Here is a 16,117-nt window from a genome sequence, read left to right as displayed (position 1 = left end):
TCCATTTGCCTATGAATTTCATAAAGTCATTGTTTTTGATAGCTGAGTAATATTCCATTGTGTAGATGTACCACATTTTCTGTATCCATTCCTCTGTTGAAGGGCATCTGGGTTCTTTCCAGCTTCTGGCTATTATAAATAAGGCTGCGATGAACATAGTGGAGCACGTGTCTCTTTTATATGTTGGGGCATCTTTTGGGTATATGCCCAAGAGAGGTATAGCTGGGTCCTCAGGTAGTTCAGTGTCCAATTTTCTGAGGAACCTCCAGACTGATTTCCAGAATGGTTGTACCAGTCTGCAATCCCACCAACGATGGAGGAGTGTTCCTCTTTCTCCACATCCTCGCCAGCATCTGCTGTCACCTGAGTTTTTTATCTTAGCCATTTTGACTGGTGTGAGGTGGAATCTCAGTAGTAAAAATGAATCTGTCACCTGAGATATGTTATGATGAGAAAATTGACTTGAACCTTAGATTCAGCATTGTCACATGTAGTACTAGCCCGGTGGTGTCCCCACCATACTGTCAAACTGACCCACCTCCTAGTCATTCAGGTGTCGAGGAGCTCAGAGCACGAGGACCACTGCCTCCCATGCCTCCCTTCCTGAACTCCACGGTGCCTCCAGGAGGCTCCCTCAGATTAAAATAGTTTCATTCTTTAGAATGTTAGGGACAAAAGTCACTTCCACCTACTCAGTGCAAACACATCTCCCCACTGGCATCGCCATGCCATTACACACACGTGTAACATCACCACACATATGCATTTCTGCTGCTGTTGATGCCTCTGTGCCTTTCTGGGATCTTGGGAAGTTTTTCTCTCCGCCTGCCTTCTTTACTTCCACCATGTAGAAGACAAATGCTTAGAAGCAGGCAGTCACGATCTTTGTTCCGAGCTTGGGCCTCCCCTGTGGCTCAGCTCACCCTGGGAATGTTCGTGATGGGCTATGAGCCTTAGCAATAGGTGGCTCGCTCCCCACCCCCAATCCTATTTCTAAAGATTGAATGCATCAAAACTGGTTTTGGTACAGCACATCAAATATTGAACAGGCCTCTCAACTCAATACCAGACCATATATTACTTTCCATCTGAAGTCTTCAGTTAGTTACCCAATCTACCTTAAAGCAATTCTGCGGTGTAGGCTCTGGTCACGTGTTTGATGAAATAGATCCATCTTTCAGTCTCCACCCCATTTGTACCCACTCCTGGCAGATTTGCAGGGGCAAGCAGTCAGGGGTGGCTTTTCACTAATGCTAAGAATTTCATCAACAGTTGTCAAACATGTCCATCCACCATGTACCTCCTGCAAGTCTGATCCTGACGTTGCTGGCTGGGTGTGTGCTTCTATACAATTTCCAACTACTTTTCAGATAAGGATGTGTGCTGTGTGGTGTGCAGATGTCACAACCATGATACACTGGATAACCAGCCAACTATTAAACAAATCATCTGAAAAGATGATTCCTAGGGGTCAGAGGCGGGGGGGGGAGAGGTGGTTTCAATTTAACTGGCTCTATCCAGAAGGGCTTCAGGGAGAAGGTATCCTTTTGTACTTCCTCGAGGCAGCGTTTTGGGTAAGAGTGTCAAAGCGAAAGCTCTCTGGCCGAAACAAATGTGTCATGGGTTGAGACAGAAAGAAAACCTTCGGGGTTTGGGATTTAGCTCAATGGTAGAGCGCTTGCCTAGCAAGCGCAAGGCCCTGGGTTCGGTCCCCAGCTCCGGAAAAAAAAATAGAAAGAAAACCTACCTACTAGTGTCCAGATGTCCACTGATAAATGTTTATTGGTGATCTCCTGTGCGATCAGATGCAGCTTACTTAAATGTAATGCAGTACAGTTTTAAGGTTGGTTCTCGGCAAGAGATAAGATCGTTAGGCAGCAAGCACTTACATGACAGAAGGCGGCAGTGTACAAGGTGTGAGGTGGCATGGTTTCTACGTGCTTGTGCCTAAGTGGAGCCCTGGTTTCGTTTTCTCCTGTAGCTGACAGAGATTGCTTCTCATTCCCACTTGCTTCTCCCTTATTGTTTATCATTTTTGGTTACAAAGCTCTGAACCCACTATCTCCTGAATTTTGGAATTGAAAACTAGACTTTTTTAGATTACTGATATCAATATGATGCCCTTGACCTTTTACTCTCCCGGTTTACCAGTGTTGCATGCTTTAATCTAATATCATGGGTCTGCAAAACGACATCTTTATAGCCGTGTTCCACATGTGGGAAAGCAACATGTGAAGTATTTAAGACTTTGCTCGGTTTTATTTGTACCTGGATTTACAGACTGGGAGCTGTCCTACAGTGAATGTGTAATTTCCCCGCACTCGGGCTTGACAAAGAGGTAACCAGACACTGAGAGAACCTCCCTGCTTTGCTAACGCTTCTCTTACGAGCACAGAGGCACTAGACATGGGAAATGCCTGAAACTCAATTTGTGATTGACGACCAGCCAATCTTGGTTTCAATGTCATCTCAAGCTTTCAATGACACATACCTACTTAGAATGAGGCCATTTTAAACTGTGCATTAAAAACAGTAGGGACCAAGGAAAGAAGATAAAGGTACTCAGTGCTCTCACTATTACTGGGCATCTGGAAGATCCTGAAGCCATGCTGCACAATGGGAAAACATAAATTTGGCTCTGACAGACCCCTTCAAACCTCTTGACGATCAATCATTTGCTCTACTGAACCTCTCATGTCTGCCAGGCCTTCACAGTACTGACCGATATTGGCCACTTTCATTTGTTCATCCATTCATTTGTCCATTCACTAAACCTCAACCAAGCCCATGCTCTGCACCTAACCTTGGTCTTCGTGCTAGGGATACAACAATGAAGGAATCAAACCTCCCCTCCTCCGGCACCACACTGGGTGATCATTTCTATTACCCCAAACCCTTGCAGCACTCTACAAGATACTATTGTTAACTCTGTTTTATGGATGGGAACTAAGGCTTGCATGTGAAAGCCAGGTCCCAGAAGCCATCTTCAGAAATGCTAGCATTAAATCTGAGAGTCACTCCCATGCTGGTGACCATTCCATTGATACGCAGAGGTAACTGTCCAACATTAATCTAGGAGGTTCATTACAATTAAGATAGCTTAGTATCTGCAAGCATCATAATCATAAATGGAAAGTCCTGGTTAAGAAACAAAAGTCAAAGAGGTAAGAAAAATGTTCCCACACTCTGAGGCTTTCTGTGAACTTTGACCTCGGATGTTCTTCCCCCTTTCTTCCTGTTGTAGCTGGTATCTTTGAAAGAAAGAAAGAAGAGCTGCCCTGTGCTGACACATAATGTGCTAGGCAGAGGTTGGTTAGCCATTCAAGGGAGATATTGGAAAGGGACTTGCTCACTTACACTTCATAAAGATGAGGAACTCTTGAGTGTCTGGTGACTCTAGGATCTCAGGAAAGGCAGCAGCAATCCCTCTGAAACAGCTTCTCCGTCTTTACCTTCCCATGAGGCACTGAAATATTCTCATCCTCAACTCTACTATGCTTTGTGTGAGCTCCAAATGAGAACTGAAACCAAGTCCCAGCCAGCTGATACACAGGAGGCTACTCGCAGCTGTCAATCACTTCTTCTATGCTGTTTGTACCTGGAAATATGAGGCAGCTGTGGAAAGAAGCTGCCATAGGCGGAGCCAAAAATGTCTCAAAAACTATGGCTTCATAGAAAACAATTTGCAACTCGGCCCTCTGAAGCAAATATAAAGAAAACTGTCACCGGAGGATACAAGGCTTTCTGTCAGACATCTTTGCAGACATTGGTTTGCTTTGTGGTCCAACAGAACTCTAAACATCTCTAAGACTCAACTTACCCACAAGTTGGTGTAGCTTCAGTCCTAACTCAGTGCTCATCCTTCACTATTGTCCCAGAGAGAAGGCTGCTGCCCACCCTTAGGGAATCCTGGAGTCAGCAAGGACAAACAGTCCCTTTCTGCTTGACCTGTACATGAATCCCCTCTTTACATCCTCATTAAGTGGCCACAAGGCCTTATTCAGCCAATGCAACCACAGTGGATTCCCAAGGCATCCTGAGGAAGCTTCTTCTGTGCAGGGCAAGGCACTCTTAGTGACAGCTGAGTTAACACTGCCTTTTGGCAACTTCGGAGACAATGCCACAGGCCTGCCTGCAGACATCCTGAGGTCCCGAGCACTCTTCCCAAACTCAAATTCATCTTAAGTATGCTTCTTATATTCTAGTACAGAATCATTCACACAATAAGGGATGCCGGATAGAAAATATAAATCCTTGAATTATTTTTAGTACATTTCTCATCAGATCTATAGGTATTTCTTTTTAAGGGCTCACCTATTTCTTGTTCATTCATCCAATGGCTTTTATTCTTTTTAAAATGCTGCTTGAATATTCTAAAAGGCACAACTGTGGTACCTACAGCCTGGGAGTAACCAACTGAGTGCCTGAGCAGTAGGGGGGACTCATGTCGGACACTATAAATTTAGCCAACTGCCTGCAGCTGGCAAAGCCATGGAGCCTAGATGAGAACTTACGACTGCAGTGTCCTAAGCCAGTGTTAATATGGAAACACTTACAGAAAACCACAATTGGTCAAAATGAAGAGATGGATGCCAGGCCCCAGTTAATACATTCAGAGCACAACTCCTACATGGATGGCTCAGGGAACATGGCAGAACTAGAGGACCAGGATATCTGATGCAAGGCAGTGTCTCCTTAACAAAAAGTTTTAAAGAGGACCCCAAATGGAGGTGGGGTGTGTGGAAGAATATGATCAGGATATGCTGTAGGAGATTCTCAAAGAATTAGTTAAAATATATATAAATATATGATTTAATAATATATTAATTAAAATATATTATTTTTAAAAAATAAAGTGTAGCTTACGATTGAATTCACTGGCAAGCAGATCACTCTACTCATGACCCCACGGTCTAAATCTCCAAGACCGGCTTGTGTCACGCACTCTTTCCTTTGGCAGCTGATATTTTTGGTAATGTAAGCGCATGAGTTTATATTTGGCCCAAATTCATTTGGCATATTTTTCAAGTCTCTTAGGGTTCTTTTGGGGATCAAATCTATAACTTTCCACTTTAGCTGTCCACTTCACTCTGGTCATTCACAAGCTGAAAGGATGTAATTTAAGTCACTTACACCATTAAGTAGACAGCCTGCGCTTGAATCAAGCTTGCCGCTTAGAAGCTGTGTAACCTTGGATGTGCGTGAGCCGTTCTGATTTACTTCATTAGAAAGTGAGGATAAAGGAGCGTCAATTGCACAGGACTGGTGTGAGGACAAAAGGAGAGGACACACAGGAAGCTAGTGACACAGGTTCGTGACAGTGTTTCTGCCACTGTTTCTACTACATCCACTATTTGCACCACTGGTAAAAAGGAGTCCAGGTCTACCAAGGTTGTCGTCTGTGGCCACACCGACTCTTGGCCTGGTCACAGAGTTCTAGCTGAGAATCGAGTTGCTGTTGCTATTCATCTCATATACTGGCACCATGGAATCCTGAGGTGTTAAGAAAATGACCTTGAGGAAAATCTGTGTACACCTAACTGCCACGTTTTCTTCATCTCTCATTTTAGTCCAGTTATTTTACTGAGAACTCCTTAGTCCTCTTTAAGGTCCTCTGTGTGTCTAATGACCATCACATTGTTTTCCAAGTGCTCTCTATCGTCACAATAATTCCTAAGATCTGGATGAAATTTTGTATTCTCTCTCTTTGACTCGGTCCACACTTTGGACTTCTTTCTGAAATCCTCCCAGAAGACCAGCTGGGGTAGGCCTGTGACAGGCGTGCAAGGCCTACATCAGCACTTTAACAGGAGACCCCACCCATGATGAGGGGTTGGGGACTCACATGCTAGCTGCTGAAAGGGGCCTCAGTTCCCTTACATCCTTTATTCTCCTCAGTAGACCCATTAGCCGGCAAAAATGACGTGAACTCTAAGGGGCAGAGTAGCTTCAGTCTTTTGTCTTTCTCACCCAAAATCTTTGTCCCTTTCTGATTCTTTTCTCTACGACAGTAAGACAAAATCCGGTAATAAGAACATGCGACTGTTTTAGTGAGGGTTTCTATTCCTGCACAAACATCGTGACCAAGAAGCAAGTTGGGGAGGAAAGGGTTTATTCAGCTTACACTTCCACACTGCTGTTCATCACAAAGGAAGTCAGGACTGGAACTCAAGCAGGTCAGGAAGCAGGAGCTGATGCAGAGGCCATGGAGGGATGTTACTTACTGGCTTGCTTCCTCTAGCTTGCTCAGCTTGCTCTCTTATAAAACCCAAGACCACCAGCCCAGGGACTGCACCACCCACAATGGGCTGGGTTCTTCCCCCTTGACCACTAGTTGAGAAAATGCCTCACAGCTGTGACTCATGGAGGCATTTCCTCAATTGAGGCTCCTTTCTCTGTGATAACTCCAGCTTGTGTCAAGTTGACACACAAAACTAGTCAGTACAATGACAGAAACCGAATTCCAGTTCCGACCAAAACAGTAACGATGTCACCTGCATTCCATTTCCTGTATCTGACTTATTTTGTCAACTTCATTTCCTGCTAGATTAGTTAGTCCCCCGCCAGGTTTTTAAATTTGTATTGTTGTTTTAGAATGTCTTACATAGCTTGGCATACCGGCTCCCTCACAGTATTCTGAGGGAATCTGCTGTCTGTGGTACCTACTTGCCTTACCTTGTACAGTTCTTTAAAGACTCACTTGGGTTTTGAGTTAATATGATGGTGCCATTTGCATCCATCTCTCGTCCTCTTTTTTAAGTGATCGTAGTTTGAATTCTGCTCATTCAAAGAATCCCAGGGTGCTAGACTTTTAGTGTGCACACGTGTGTGAGAGTATGAGTCATCTCTGATGACTGGGGACAGACTTCATGCTTACAGTATCGAAGGCTCATTGCTGTTTCCTGATTGGTTTTATACCCATTTGACTTAAGGGTTTACGGTGCATTTTCTGTTGTAGTGGTCAAGGAGCAACAAACTGGTAACAGATACAGTGTTGCTGTTTGAAGCTTAAAATTCCACAGCCAACAGCATGAGAACAAGGGCGATTGTGGGCTGCCAAACTCTGGATTTGTCAGGGCAAGGTTTAAGGAAGTTCTGGGCAGTACAGAAGGGTCTAATCTGAATATTAGGGGCCGAATTTCTATTTTTCTTTTAGCCTCTTGAGCTCTAAGTACCCATCTCCTGTCTCTCTGAAACACTTGGCTGTATCCATCAGCTACTTCATGGTTATCACAAAAGCTAGAAGTTAAACTGACTGCCAGGCATCCAATACATATTTATTGAATAAATGGATAAAACTTCCTCTACCAGCCAATCTCTTCTTGGTTAAAATTAGATCCAAATAGCAGCTCCCTCCATTTCTTCTCCTTTCCTAGAGATGAAAATGTCAGAGAGGCAAATTGGTATCTGGACCGTGTTTTCATTTAAACAGGAATAAGTCCTGGAGTAGGTGTCCAAGTAGCTTAAGTCTTTCATTACTCTGACTTATTACCCATGTGCCATTTTTGTATGCTGTATCAAAAGGTAAATCCTCCTATGCTTGATACTTCCCAAGAGTCTAAAGTTCGTTTATTCACTCAAAACCCCTTATGAAGTGTTTACTAAGCATGAAAGGCAGCCCCGCGTGGTCATCTCTCTTCTGTTCTACTTCAACAAGTCTGTGTCCCTTGCTTCTGGGTCCTCACCTTTCTGAGGCAGGTGTGAATGGCTGGTCCTTGTGAATGACCCACTGCTCTTGTCCAGTGCCTTCTCATTGGTCTATTACAAACTCTACTGATGCGGTAAGAAGAAAAAAGTGATGGAACCAGTTCCCACGGGTACACTCGCTGTCTTGCTCCCTCGCTAGTTCTGGCTGCACAGGCCATTGGAACTAGTGCGAATTTATCTCAGGTTAGTATCTCTCCCGGCGGCTCTCTGCTAGCTGCGAACTCTCTGGTTTCAGCGACCCAGTAAAATCTGGGGTCTAGAAGTCCAGCATGGGTTGGCCTATCGCAGCCTGCTACAGACTCTGCTCAAACTCCCAGCAACTGCCCCCTGGTAGTTAAAGTATAAACTCCCAACTGCCCAGTGAAATCAAGACTCAACAAACTGTAACCCAACAATCAGATTTATATGTTAAATTCTCAATCCACAATACAGCCACACAATACACTTACAACCATTTGATAAGGATATACACTGCCCAGCTAGATAAGATAAATTTGCCTACAGAAATTCATCCCAGCTACCTTGGCAATTCAGGACCACCCAGATCTGGGTCATCCTTCCTCATTTGATTCTTTTTCTTGACTCTCCCCCCACCCCTTTTCTCCTGCCTTATAAAAGCTTTGTCCCTGCCTTATTTTTTTTTTACCGTCCAATTATGGCCTTGGTCTAACTTGTCTGCCTTCACCTGCATAATGACATCAACCTATACTTCACCCTCTCTGTCTAAATAAAAAATTTCTCTCAAATATAAGCTGAGCACAACTATTATCATTTTGTAATTGAAGAATATAAAATATACCTAACACCCAGTCCAACATTTTATCAGTTAAACAGAACATTGAGTTATCTATTCCAGCTTAAGGAAGGCTTAAAATCCATGTTACATCCTGGTTAGCTTGTATACGATCTGATAACTATCTGATTAAATATGTATTCTTTAAGTTAAACAGCCTGGGTAGGCTATGAGACTATAATCAGTCTTCAACCCCGTCAGAAATCTGATGACCAATATATCTGTAAATATAGGAAGCTTAACATGGCTTCTAGAACTGAGACAGGTTATAAAGACAATTTTCTACTTGCACAGTCCCCTGTCAGCAACACATGAGAGCAAGTCGTCAGCCTTCTGGCCTAGGATCATCTGATGGACTTTTGAAACACAGAATTTCGAAGGGCTGATCACTCTGGCTCGGCAGAAATTATCACTCAACTATTCTGTAATGTTCTGTTTTTTGGACAGAATTAGTCTGTAGATGAACTGAGGCAATTCTTGCCTAGTGGCTGTCTCGCCACGATACATCACCTCACCTGGAAGTGGAGATATTCAATTTCTTCTTTGAATCCACCAAAGGGGAGCTGTTAGGAGCAGATGTGTCTCAACAAAAGATAAATACCATTAACTGACCTTGTACTTCAATGGAGATTACTTAAATGCAGGTTTCTTGATGTTTTCATAATGGCAATAGTTTTGCTATGTATTTCAAATATCAAACCAAGTATAGCAAATCTAAAAATCAGAGCTAATAGAAAAAGGAGCTCATTATTCCTTATTTTATTTTATTTTTTAGTATAGAATAGAGTTTACTTAGGGCATGGGGAGTGGAGTGGAGAGGGTAGTAGGGACAGAGAAAGGCAGGGAGAGAGGTCAGAGCAGAGGAGTAGAGAGGCAGAGGCTGTGTGGAGAGGGAGGGGAAGGGGGAGGGAACCGGGAGAGAGGAGGAAGGGGCAAGAAGACAGAGCTGGAGCCAGAAGGCAAGAGCAAGCGGGCACATTATTTATTCCTAACTCACATCCTCATCACCCCCATCAATTAAAAATGATTTATTGGATAACTGAGCTAAGTAACATTTTGAAAGAATATAGCCAAATTTGTAATAAATTCTGTCTATCATTGCTGCTTCTATCACCTTGTAGGATGGGAGCTCCAACTCTATATTTCTATAGCAGCATAAAAAGGGGAATTAGCAGCCAGGCTTCCTATCCCCTGCTATCCTTGCACCTAAGTGCGACAAAACCTAGGATTTCAGGGCGACCTCCATTCCTTAGAGCTCACTGCAAACCTGAGCTACAGGAGAACTGTCTCAAAATGAAGTAAACTAATATAAAATAAGGAAAAAGGAAAGAAAGGAATTTCTTTGAGGACCAGGGCATACATATGAACATTACTTTCTTAATTTCCTTAACCTACTTTTAGTAATTTACCAGACGCAAGCACTCCTCCCCAGGACACTACCATCTGCTTTCAACATGAGATAAAGATAAAGCCAAGCTCTCGTTTGGTACAGCTCTTCATCAAGGGTTTTCCACTAAGTACCTGAGTCATCAAATCACTTTTTATTGGCTGTGATTTGATTGCAGAAAAACAATAAATCCATTTGTCTTCACCGTTTCCTTGGATGCGCTGTTAACAGAATATGCTCTGTCCGCTCGGGGTCACTGTCTTCGACCCGGAAGTGTGCTTTGCTGAGTCAGCAGGGGTCAGACAGCATTGTGACTACTGCTCAACCAGCAGCTTATCACGAAGTAATGGGGGAGGGGCCCAACGCACCTCACATCAGCACAATAGCTGTGCCCACACAGTTTCGTCCAAAGATAAAAGATATTCTGCATGAGGCAATAGAACATTTAACCAAATATAAACTAAGTTTCATTTGTAGAGAGTTTATTTGGAATACTACTCTTTTATCTCCCAATATTATTATTTCAAAAATACTGAGATTTTGCAGGAAGGTAGCTTATTGTGGCAGTGTGTGCCGAGTGCATTTCCAGCTACCCAGGAGGCTGGAGCAAACGGAACACCTGAGTCCAGGAGTTCAAGGCCAGCCTGCATAGCATAGTGACAGCATGTTTCAAAAAATGAAAGAATAATTTTAGTTTATTTTTGAATCTTTAATTTGTCACAATAGACATAAAATACAGGGGAAATTTTAAGACAAATTAATCCCACCTTTTAAGAATCTTGGCCAATCACCTCTTTAATTAATTATATGTAAAGTATTAATGAAACCGTAAGTGTTTAATTTACTAGTGAGAAGCACCTAGAACATGATAAGGTTCTGGTTCCTAGGGTAATATCTTTAGGGCTACCGGAGAGAACAAGCTCTAAAATGTAAAATTCAAATCCAGTCTTTTCGGCTGACAGACTCCTCTACAGACACCACTGTGAGCTACTGGGGCAGTTTATAGCTGACCTCGCATGCTTACTACTGTCAAGCGAACAGTAGGCGCTCTCCCTTCTATCTCCACAGCGACTCTTCCACAGTTAATCACTTACGTTACCAATGCAATCTTAGTGTAGCTAAGCCCTCATTAGCTCGCTTTGATAAAAATTAATAATAAAGATAAACTTTCAGACAAAAAGTGGACGAAGCAGAAGGCATTACTTTGCTCAGGGCCTCCTGTTAGAAGTGTAGAGAGTATCTTGTAGGAAGGAGAGTCGTGTTGTGGGCTGAGGACGGAATAATGAACACATGAATAGGTGAGTCTGCTGACCATCAGTGGGTTTGAGTGGGTGGACGGAAAGACTTCAATTCATGTTGGAGGAATGAAATCTGCAACAATGCTCCCAATTTACAGTTTGTAGGAGACAACCTCTGACTTAGGAGTGTGGGGCAGGTAATGAGCTACATTAGCATTTCATATTTTATTTATGATATCAGCATTTCAGTATTTCCTGAAAAGAAGTTTTGGCCCTTCTCAAACTTTTCATTTTACAAATGAGAAAACTTGGACCCCAAGTGTCTCAGTTAAGGAAACTATTAAAAAAATCACATGGTGAGATGGTGGGCAAGTAAGAGAGCCAGGATCTGAGTCTGAATCTTCTGTTCCTGATTTAATCATTCAGGGAGAGTTTACTAAGCATGTCCCCCAGGTAAGCCTGTGCTAAGCACTAGATGAAGAAAAATGAGCGCGGTACAGACCTCAGGGAATGGCGCTGTGGATTACCAGGCAGGGTGCAGAACCCTGGGGTAAGCCACTGTGGAGGAAGCACAATGCTTTTCAGAGCACTCTGGGCGGAAGTGCAGAGAGAATGGAGCCTAAGAGGCCAAGGAGAGCCTCCAAGTGGTGGTTACATCTGAGCTGGGCCTTGACTTTGCCAGTGAATGGGATATGGTGACAGAGGAAAAGGGACAAGTTAGTCAATAAGGTTTCTCTTCGTTCTGGCTCCCATATGAAAACTCTATCAGCCCTTATCACTGTATAGTCTAGACAGTTCTGAGCTCACAGAGTCCAGTGCACGGAGGATGGTTTAACACCCGTCTTTAAACTAAAAGGTCCTGCACAGGCTGTTGGCCAGCAGCAACTCTACACTTGTACAGCAGTTCCAGCCTGGCCTGCAGCAGTACCATCTTCTGAGAGCTCTTATTTCTTGGCTGCAGATAGGTGAAGTCCTATCTCCCACTGTTTCACATTGCTTTGAATGTTAGAAGGTGGCATGGAAACTCACATGGCATTAGCATTAGGGCAGTAGAAAGCCTGTAGCACTGGCTTCTTTTCCTGATGGTACATTGTATAGATGTGACTCAGTGGACACAGCACTGTGACCTTCAGGTCCTTTGCCTCAGGTGCTGCTCCAAAGACATCACTGGCCACAGGTAAGTCAATGGATATAAGGCTGAGAAATGCTTCCAATTCACAAAGTTTATTCTTCCTAGATAGCTAGGTCTTGGCTTAGTAACTACTGCTCTGGAAAGGCAGCCCCCCACCCCCACCCCAGCTCGGGGAACTCCGCTCCCTTACCCGGGTTCTTAGAGACTAATTCTTCCCACCTCTGCTGCATCCCTCCTCAACCTCTCTGCACACCCCGACACATTGCCAGACACTCCTCCAATGGGAAAGGACAATTGCTTTGAGAATGGGTCTACAAAAGTACACGGGAGATATCAAAAGGAACTTTCCAGAAAAAAATGTATTCTGGGAACTGAATCACAACATCAACAGAAGATGAATCTGAGGAGAGGTCTGCAAAGTCCCTTTCAAGTGTCAAGGCCACAACCAGCAACCCAGAGGTGGGCTAAGTGCGCTCAGGTTCAGACTGTGCCCACAAAACAACTGATTCCCTCCGCCAGCACTTCTGAGAGCGACTCTACCTAGTGTCCACAACACACTGGTGACATGCATCAGTCTGGATGCCCAGAGCTGCACAGAGAACTGGGTATGTGCATTCCCTAGGGAAGCTGCAACAAGTCAGGATGAACTTGGTGCAAAAACACCTCTCAGTTCTAACAGCCAGAAGCACATGGTTCCTCCCCGAAGGGACCTTAGCTTTCCTGCACTCTGACAGACACCACCTGGCTACTGCCCTTTGCCTGTGCCTCCATCTCTCCTTCCCCTTCCAAACCCAGCATCACACCGCATCTCTGACTGCCTCTCTCCAACCTTATCACAGTTGCTGATTTTTCTACTCCCCAACAGTTTTTATCACTCCTGTTCGGAACACACAATCTGTCTGAATGGAACGGCACACCAAAGTGAGTGGAGGTTGATTACTTGCTCGTTGAAGCTCCGGTTTCCTGTGTTCCAGCCATGTACTTGCAGCGGGACTAACCGGGGCCTTCAGCTCTGACCACAGGACCTGGGGAAGAAAAGGTCTGTATTAACCACTCCACTCCTGTGAGCAGCCATCATTAGATTATTTCTACGGTGTTCAAAATGCTAGCATTTGGGCGTCAAGCAAATGACCAGGTCAGAATCACACTTGTACATGTGATCTAATAACTCTTAGGTTCTGAAATTAACCCGATCCGAAGGTAGAGCTATATATTAACTTTTCGTTTCTAGCTAAAATCATAGATATCCTTGATCCAATTACATCCTGCTTTTATTGCTTTTCCTAATAACGGAAGTAAGGGGCAAAATCAGATTTTTGCTTCCAGCAGCTTAAACAGATAAAAATCAGCCTGACTGTCAAAATCCAGGTTGGTCTTGTCTGGATGAGATGAGAAACAGAAAGATAACTGAAGGTGATGAATGTGGACATTAACAAGGGAAAGCTCTTGGCTAATCAAGTAAACAAACGCAGTTCCCAGATGGAGTTTCTACAGCACTGGAGGAAGCAGAGCGTCTTTTTATGGTTATTTTCCTACAGCAGACATTCCTTAAAGAGATGCACATTTTACAATATGGTGTGAGCAGCAGTAGCATAGTTTTTTGTTTGTTTTGTTTTTCCACAAGTTTTTCATTCACCAGCACTGAAAGCTTAATTGTGATCATGATAGGCTACTTTACCGTCCCTTTCATGAGGGTGGAGCCTAGACTCAGAGGAGGATGTAAGCCAAGAAGCAGCAAGGTCAGTGTGGCCTGGAATCACAGACTGTACGGTAGCCATAGGTACCTGTGGGAATTCCCCCGCCCCTCCCCACTCCTCCCCACTCCCATGTGTGTGCACATGCGCATGCCTGTGTGCCAATGTGGATGTCAACCTCAGGGATCATTTCTCAGGAGCCATCCTTTTTTTGTTTCTTGGTTCAAGACAGGGTTGAAGTGGAAATGTATGGGTTCTTTGGAAAGTCAGGTGTGTCAGATAACATTTTGTTGGAGCAGACATGCAAAGGAATGTTTACCTGAAGCAGAATGGGTGAAAGGATGCGGCTCGAGACCCCATATGAACAACAATGCCAACCAACCAGAGCTTCCAGGGACTAAGCCACTACCCAAAGACTATACATGGACTGACCCTGGACTCTGACCTCATAGGTAGCAATGAATATCCTAGTAAGAGCACCAGTGGAAGGGGAAGCCCCTGGTCCTGCTAAGACTGAACCCCCAGTGAACGTGATTGTTGGGGGGAGGGTGGTAATGGGGGGAGGATGGGGAGGGGAAGCCCATATAGAAGGGGAGGGGGAGGGGCTAGGGGGATGTTGGCCTGGAAACTGGGAAGGGGAATAACAATCAAAATGTAAATAAGAAATACTCAAGTTAATAAAGATTTAAAAAAAAGAGAAGGAAATAAATATAAGCCAACAGTTGGTGGACAACACTGGATGGTACCGGTATGCCTTGCCATTCCTTAAAGGTCATGACCTCATAGAAAGAAATGCACCAAAAGACTTCTGGTGGTGTTTGGCTTTTGCTAAGACAGATTCATATTGTGTTTGGGTGAGCAAGGACCCACGGGAGGACAAGTGCTATTTGGAGTGAGTGTAAGTAGACAGTGAGTGACAGGGGCTTGCATGGCTAGCTTTGCAACACTCCGTTAGTCTAGCGTCTTCATCTTCACTAATCTTCACTTCATTGAGAGAGGCACAGCAGAGGAGTTCAGGTGTCCCACCTGGTCCTGGTTGCTCCTGTTGACTCGTGCCAGTTCAGCTGAGGCCTGGCTGTTTCTGCTGGGTCATGGCGCTGCTGCTGGCATGCTGGCTGTCTTGACTGCTGGTATATCCTGACAACACAGATTGGACTTGCTCCAAAGAACTATTTCTAAGCAGGCCCACTTCCCTTATACCTTTATAACCTTTCTTTTCCTTTACTTCTGATGGGTGGTGGACTAGAAGTGGAGTTAAAGCATTTAAGAGCCATCATTAAAAGTAGGTTTTGAAAATCTAGGCCCACACAGGGTCTCTTGCTAGGACCTGGGGCTCACTAGTGAGGTTGGGCTGGCTGGCCAGTAAGCCTCAGGAGTCCTGTCTCCATCCTCATCACTGTGATTATAAGCACGTGCTGCCTTCACTGGCTTTCCACATGCAGGTGCTGGGGCTTGAACTCGATTTTCACTCTTGGACTGGAGCACTCTGCAGGTAGACTAATCTAGCTCCCCAGCGCTCGCGCTCTCTCTCTCTCTCTCTCTCTCTCTCTCTCTCTCTCTCTCTCTCTCTCTTACTCTTAAGTGGGAAAGAGATTATCTTGTCACAAGTGTGGAGACCCGAGACACACAAATTTGCAATACCAAGCTCCTACTACATAGGAAGATTTTTCTCCTACTCTAGATCCTAAGGCATTTTCTGTTCTGTTTTTAAGTCCCTTCACTGAACTCGGGGTCAAAACATGCTTCACAGCCCAGCCCAGCAAAGCTGGAGGCAGAGTAAACTGTTGTCTCAACATCTATTCTTGCCTTCAATGCAGAGACCCAGGCTTCCAATGTCAGCTTTCCTCCTCACCCCCACTCTCTCTATCGCTCTTTCTTTTTCTCGGTGGAATAGAATCTTGTTGTGCTTATCAACAACTAGAAGGCATCACCCAGGTCAAAGCCATAGTTCCCAGTCTCCATGCAAGCCCACGGGGCAGGCAGCATGTGATGGCCAAGGGAATATAATAGCAGAGGTGATCTGGAGGGCTGTAGGGCATCCCACTCTTTTTAGGTCCTCCCCTGGAGTGATGTGAGGCGAGGTCTTGAAATGGAAGCCAGAAAGTGAGGGCAGCAGCTGAAAAAAATGTAAGTCTGAGACCCCTGGTCACAGGGCTTTCCCCATTG

At 44.4% G+C, this 16,117-nt stretch overlaps 1 protein-coding gene across 30 annotated transcripts in view; it reads right to left on the bottom strand.

Annotated features, from left to right (window-relative positions):
* Positions 1 to 16,117, bottom strand: part of Spats2l (spermatogenesis associated, serine-rich 2-like) — a 173,678-nt gene that overhangs the window by 101,363 nt on the left and 56,198 nt on the right. For 16 of the 30 annotated variants that reach the window (XM_087566166.1, XM_087566176.1, XM_087566180.1 and 13 more), the window contains 1 exon segment: positions 13,198 to 13,282. The exons of the other annotated variants lie outside the window; for them this stretch is intronic. In XM_087566166.1, the coding sequence (XP_087422292.1) occupies positions 13,198 to 13,235 (38 nt within the window). In that variant the 5' untranslated portion in view covers positions 13,236 to 13,282. 30 annotated transcript variants of the gene reach the window in all.

This window comes from Rattus norvegicus, chromosome 9, assembly GCF_021556685.1.
Source record: "Rattus norvegicus strain SHRSP/BbbUtx chromosome 9, alternate assembly SHRSP_T2T, whole genome shotgun sequence".
Lineage (NCBI taxonomy): Eukaryota > Metazoa > Chordata > Mammalia > Rodentia > Muridae > Rattus > Rattus norvegicus.
The sequence above is the reverse complement of the archived record's forward strand: the minus strand, read 5'-3'. Positions and strand labels throughout refer to the sequence as shown.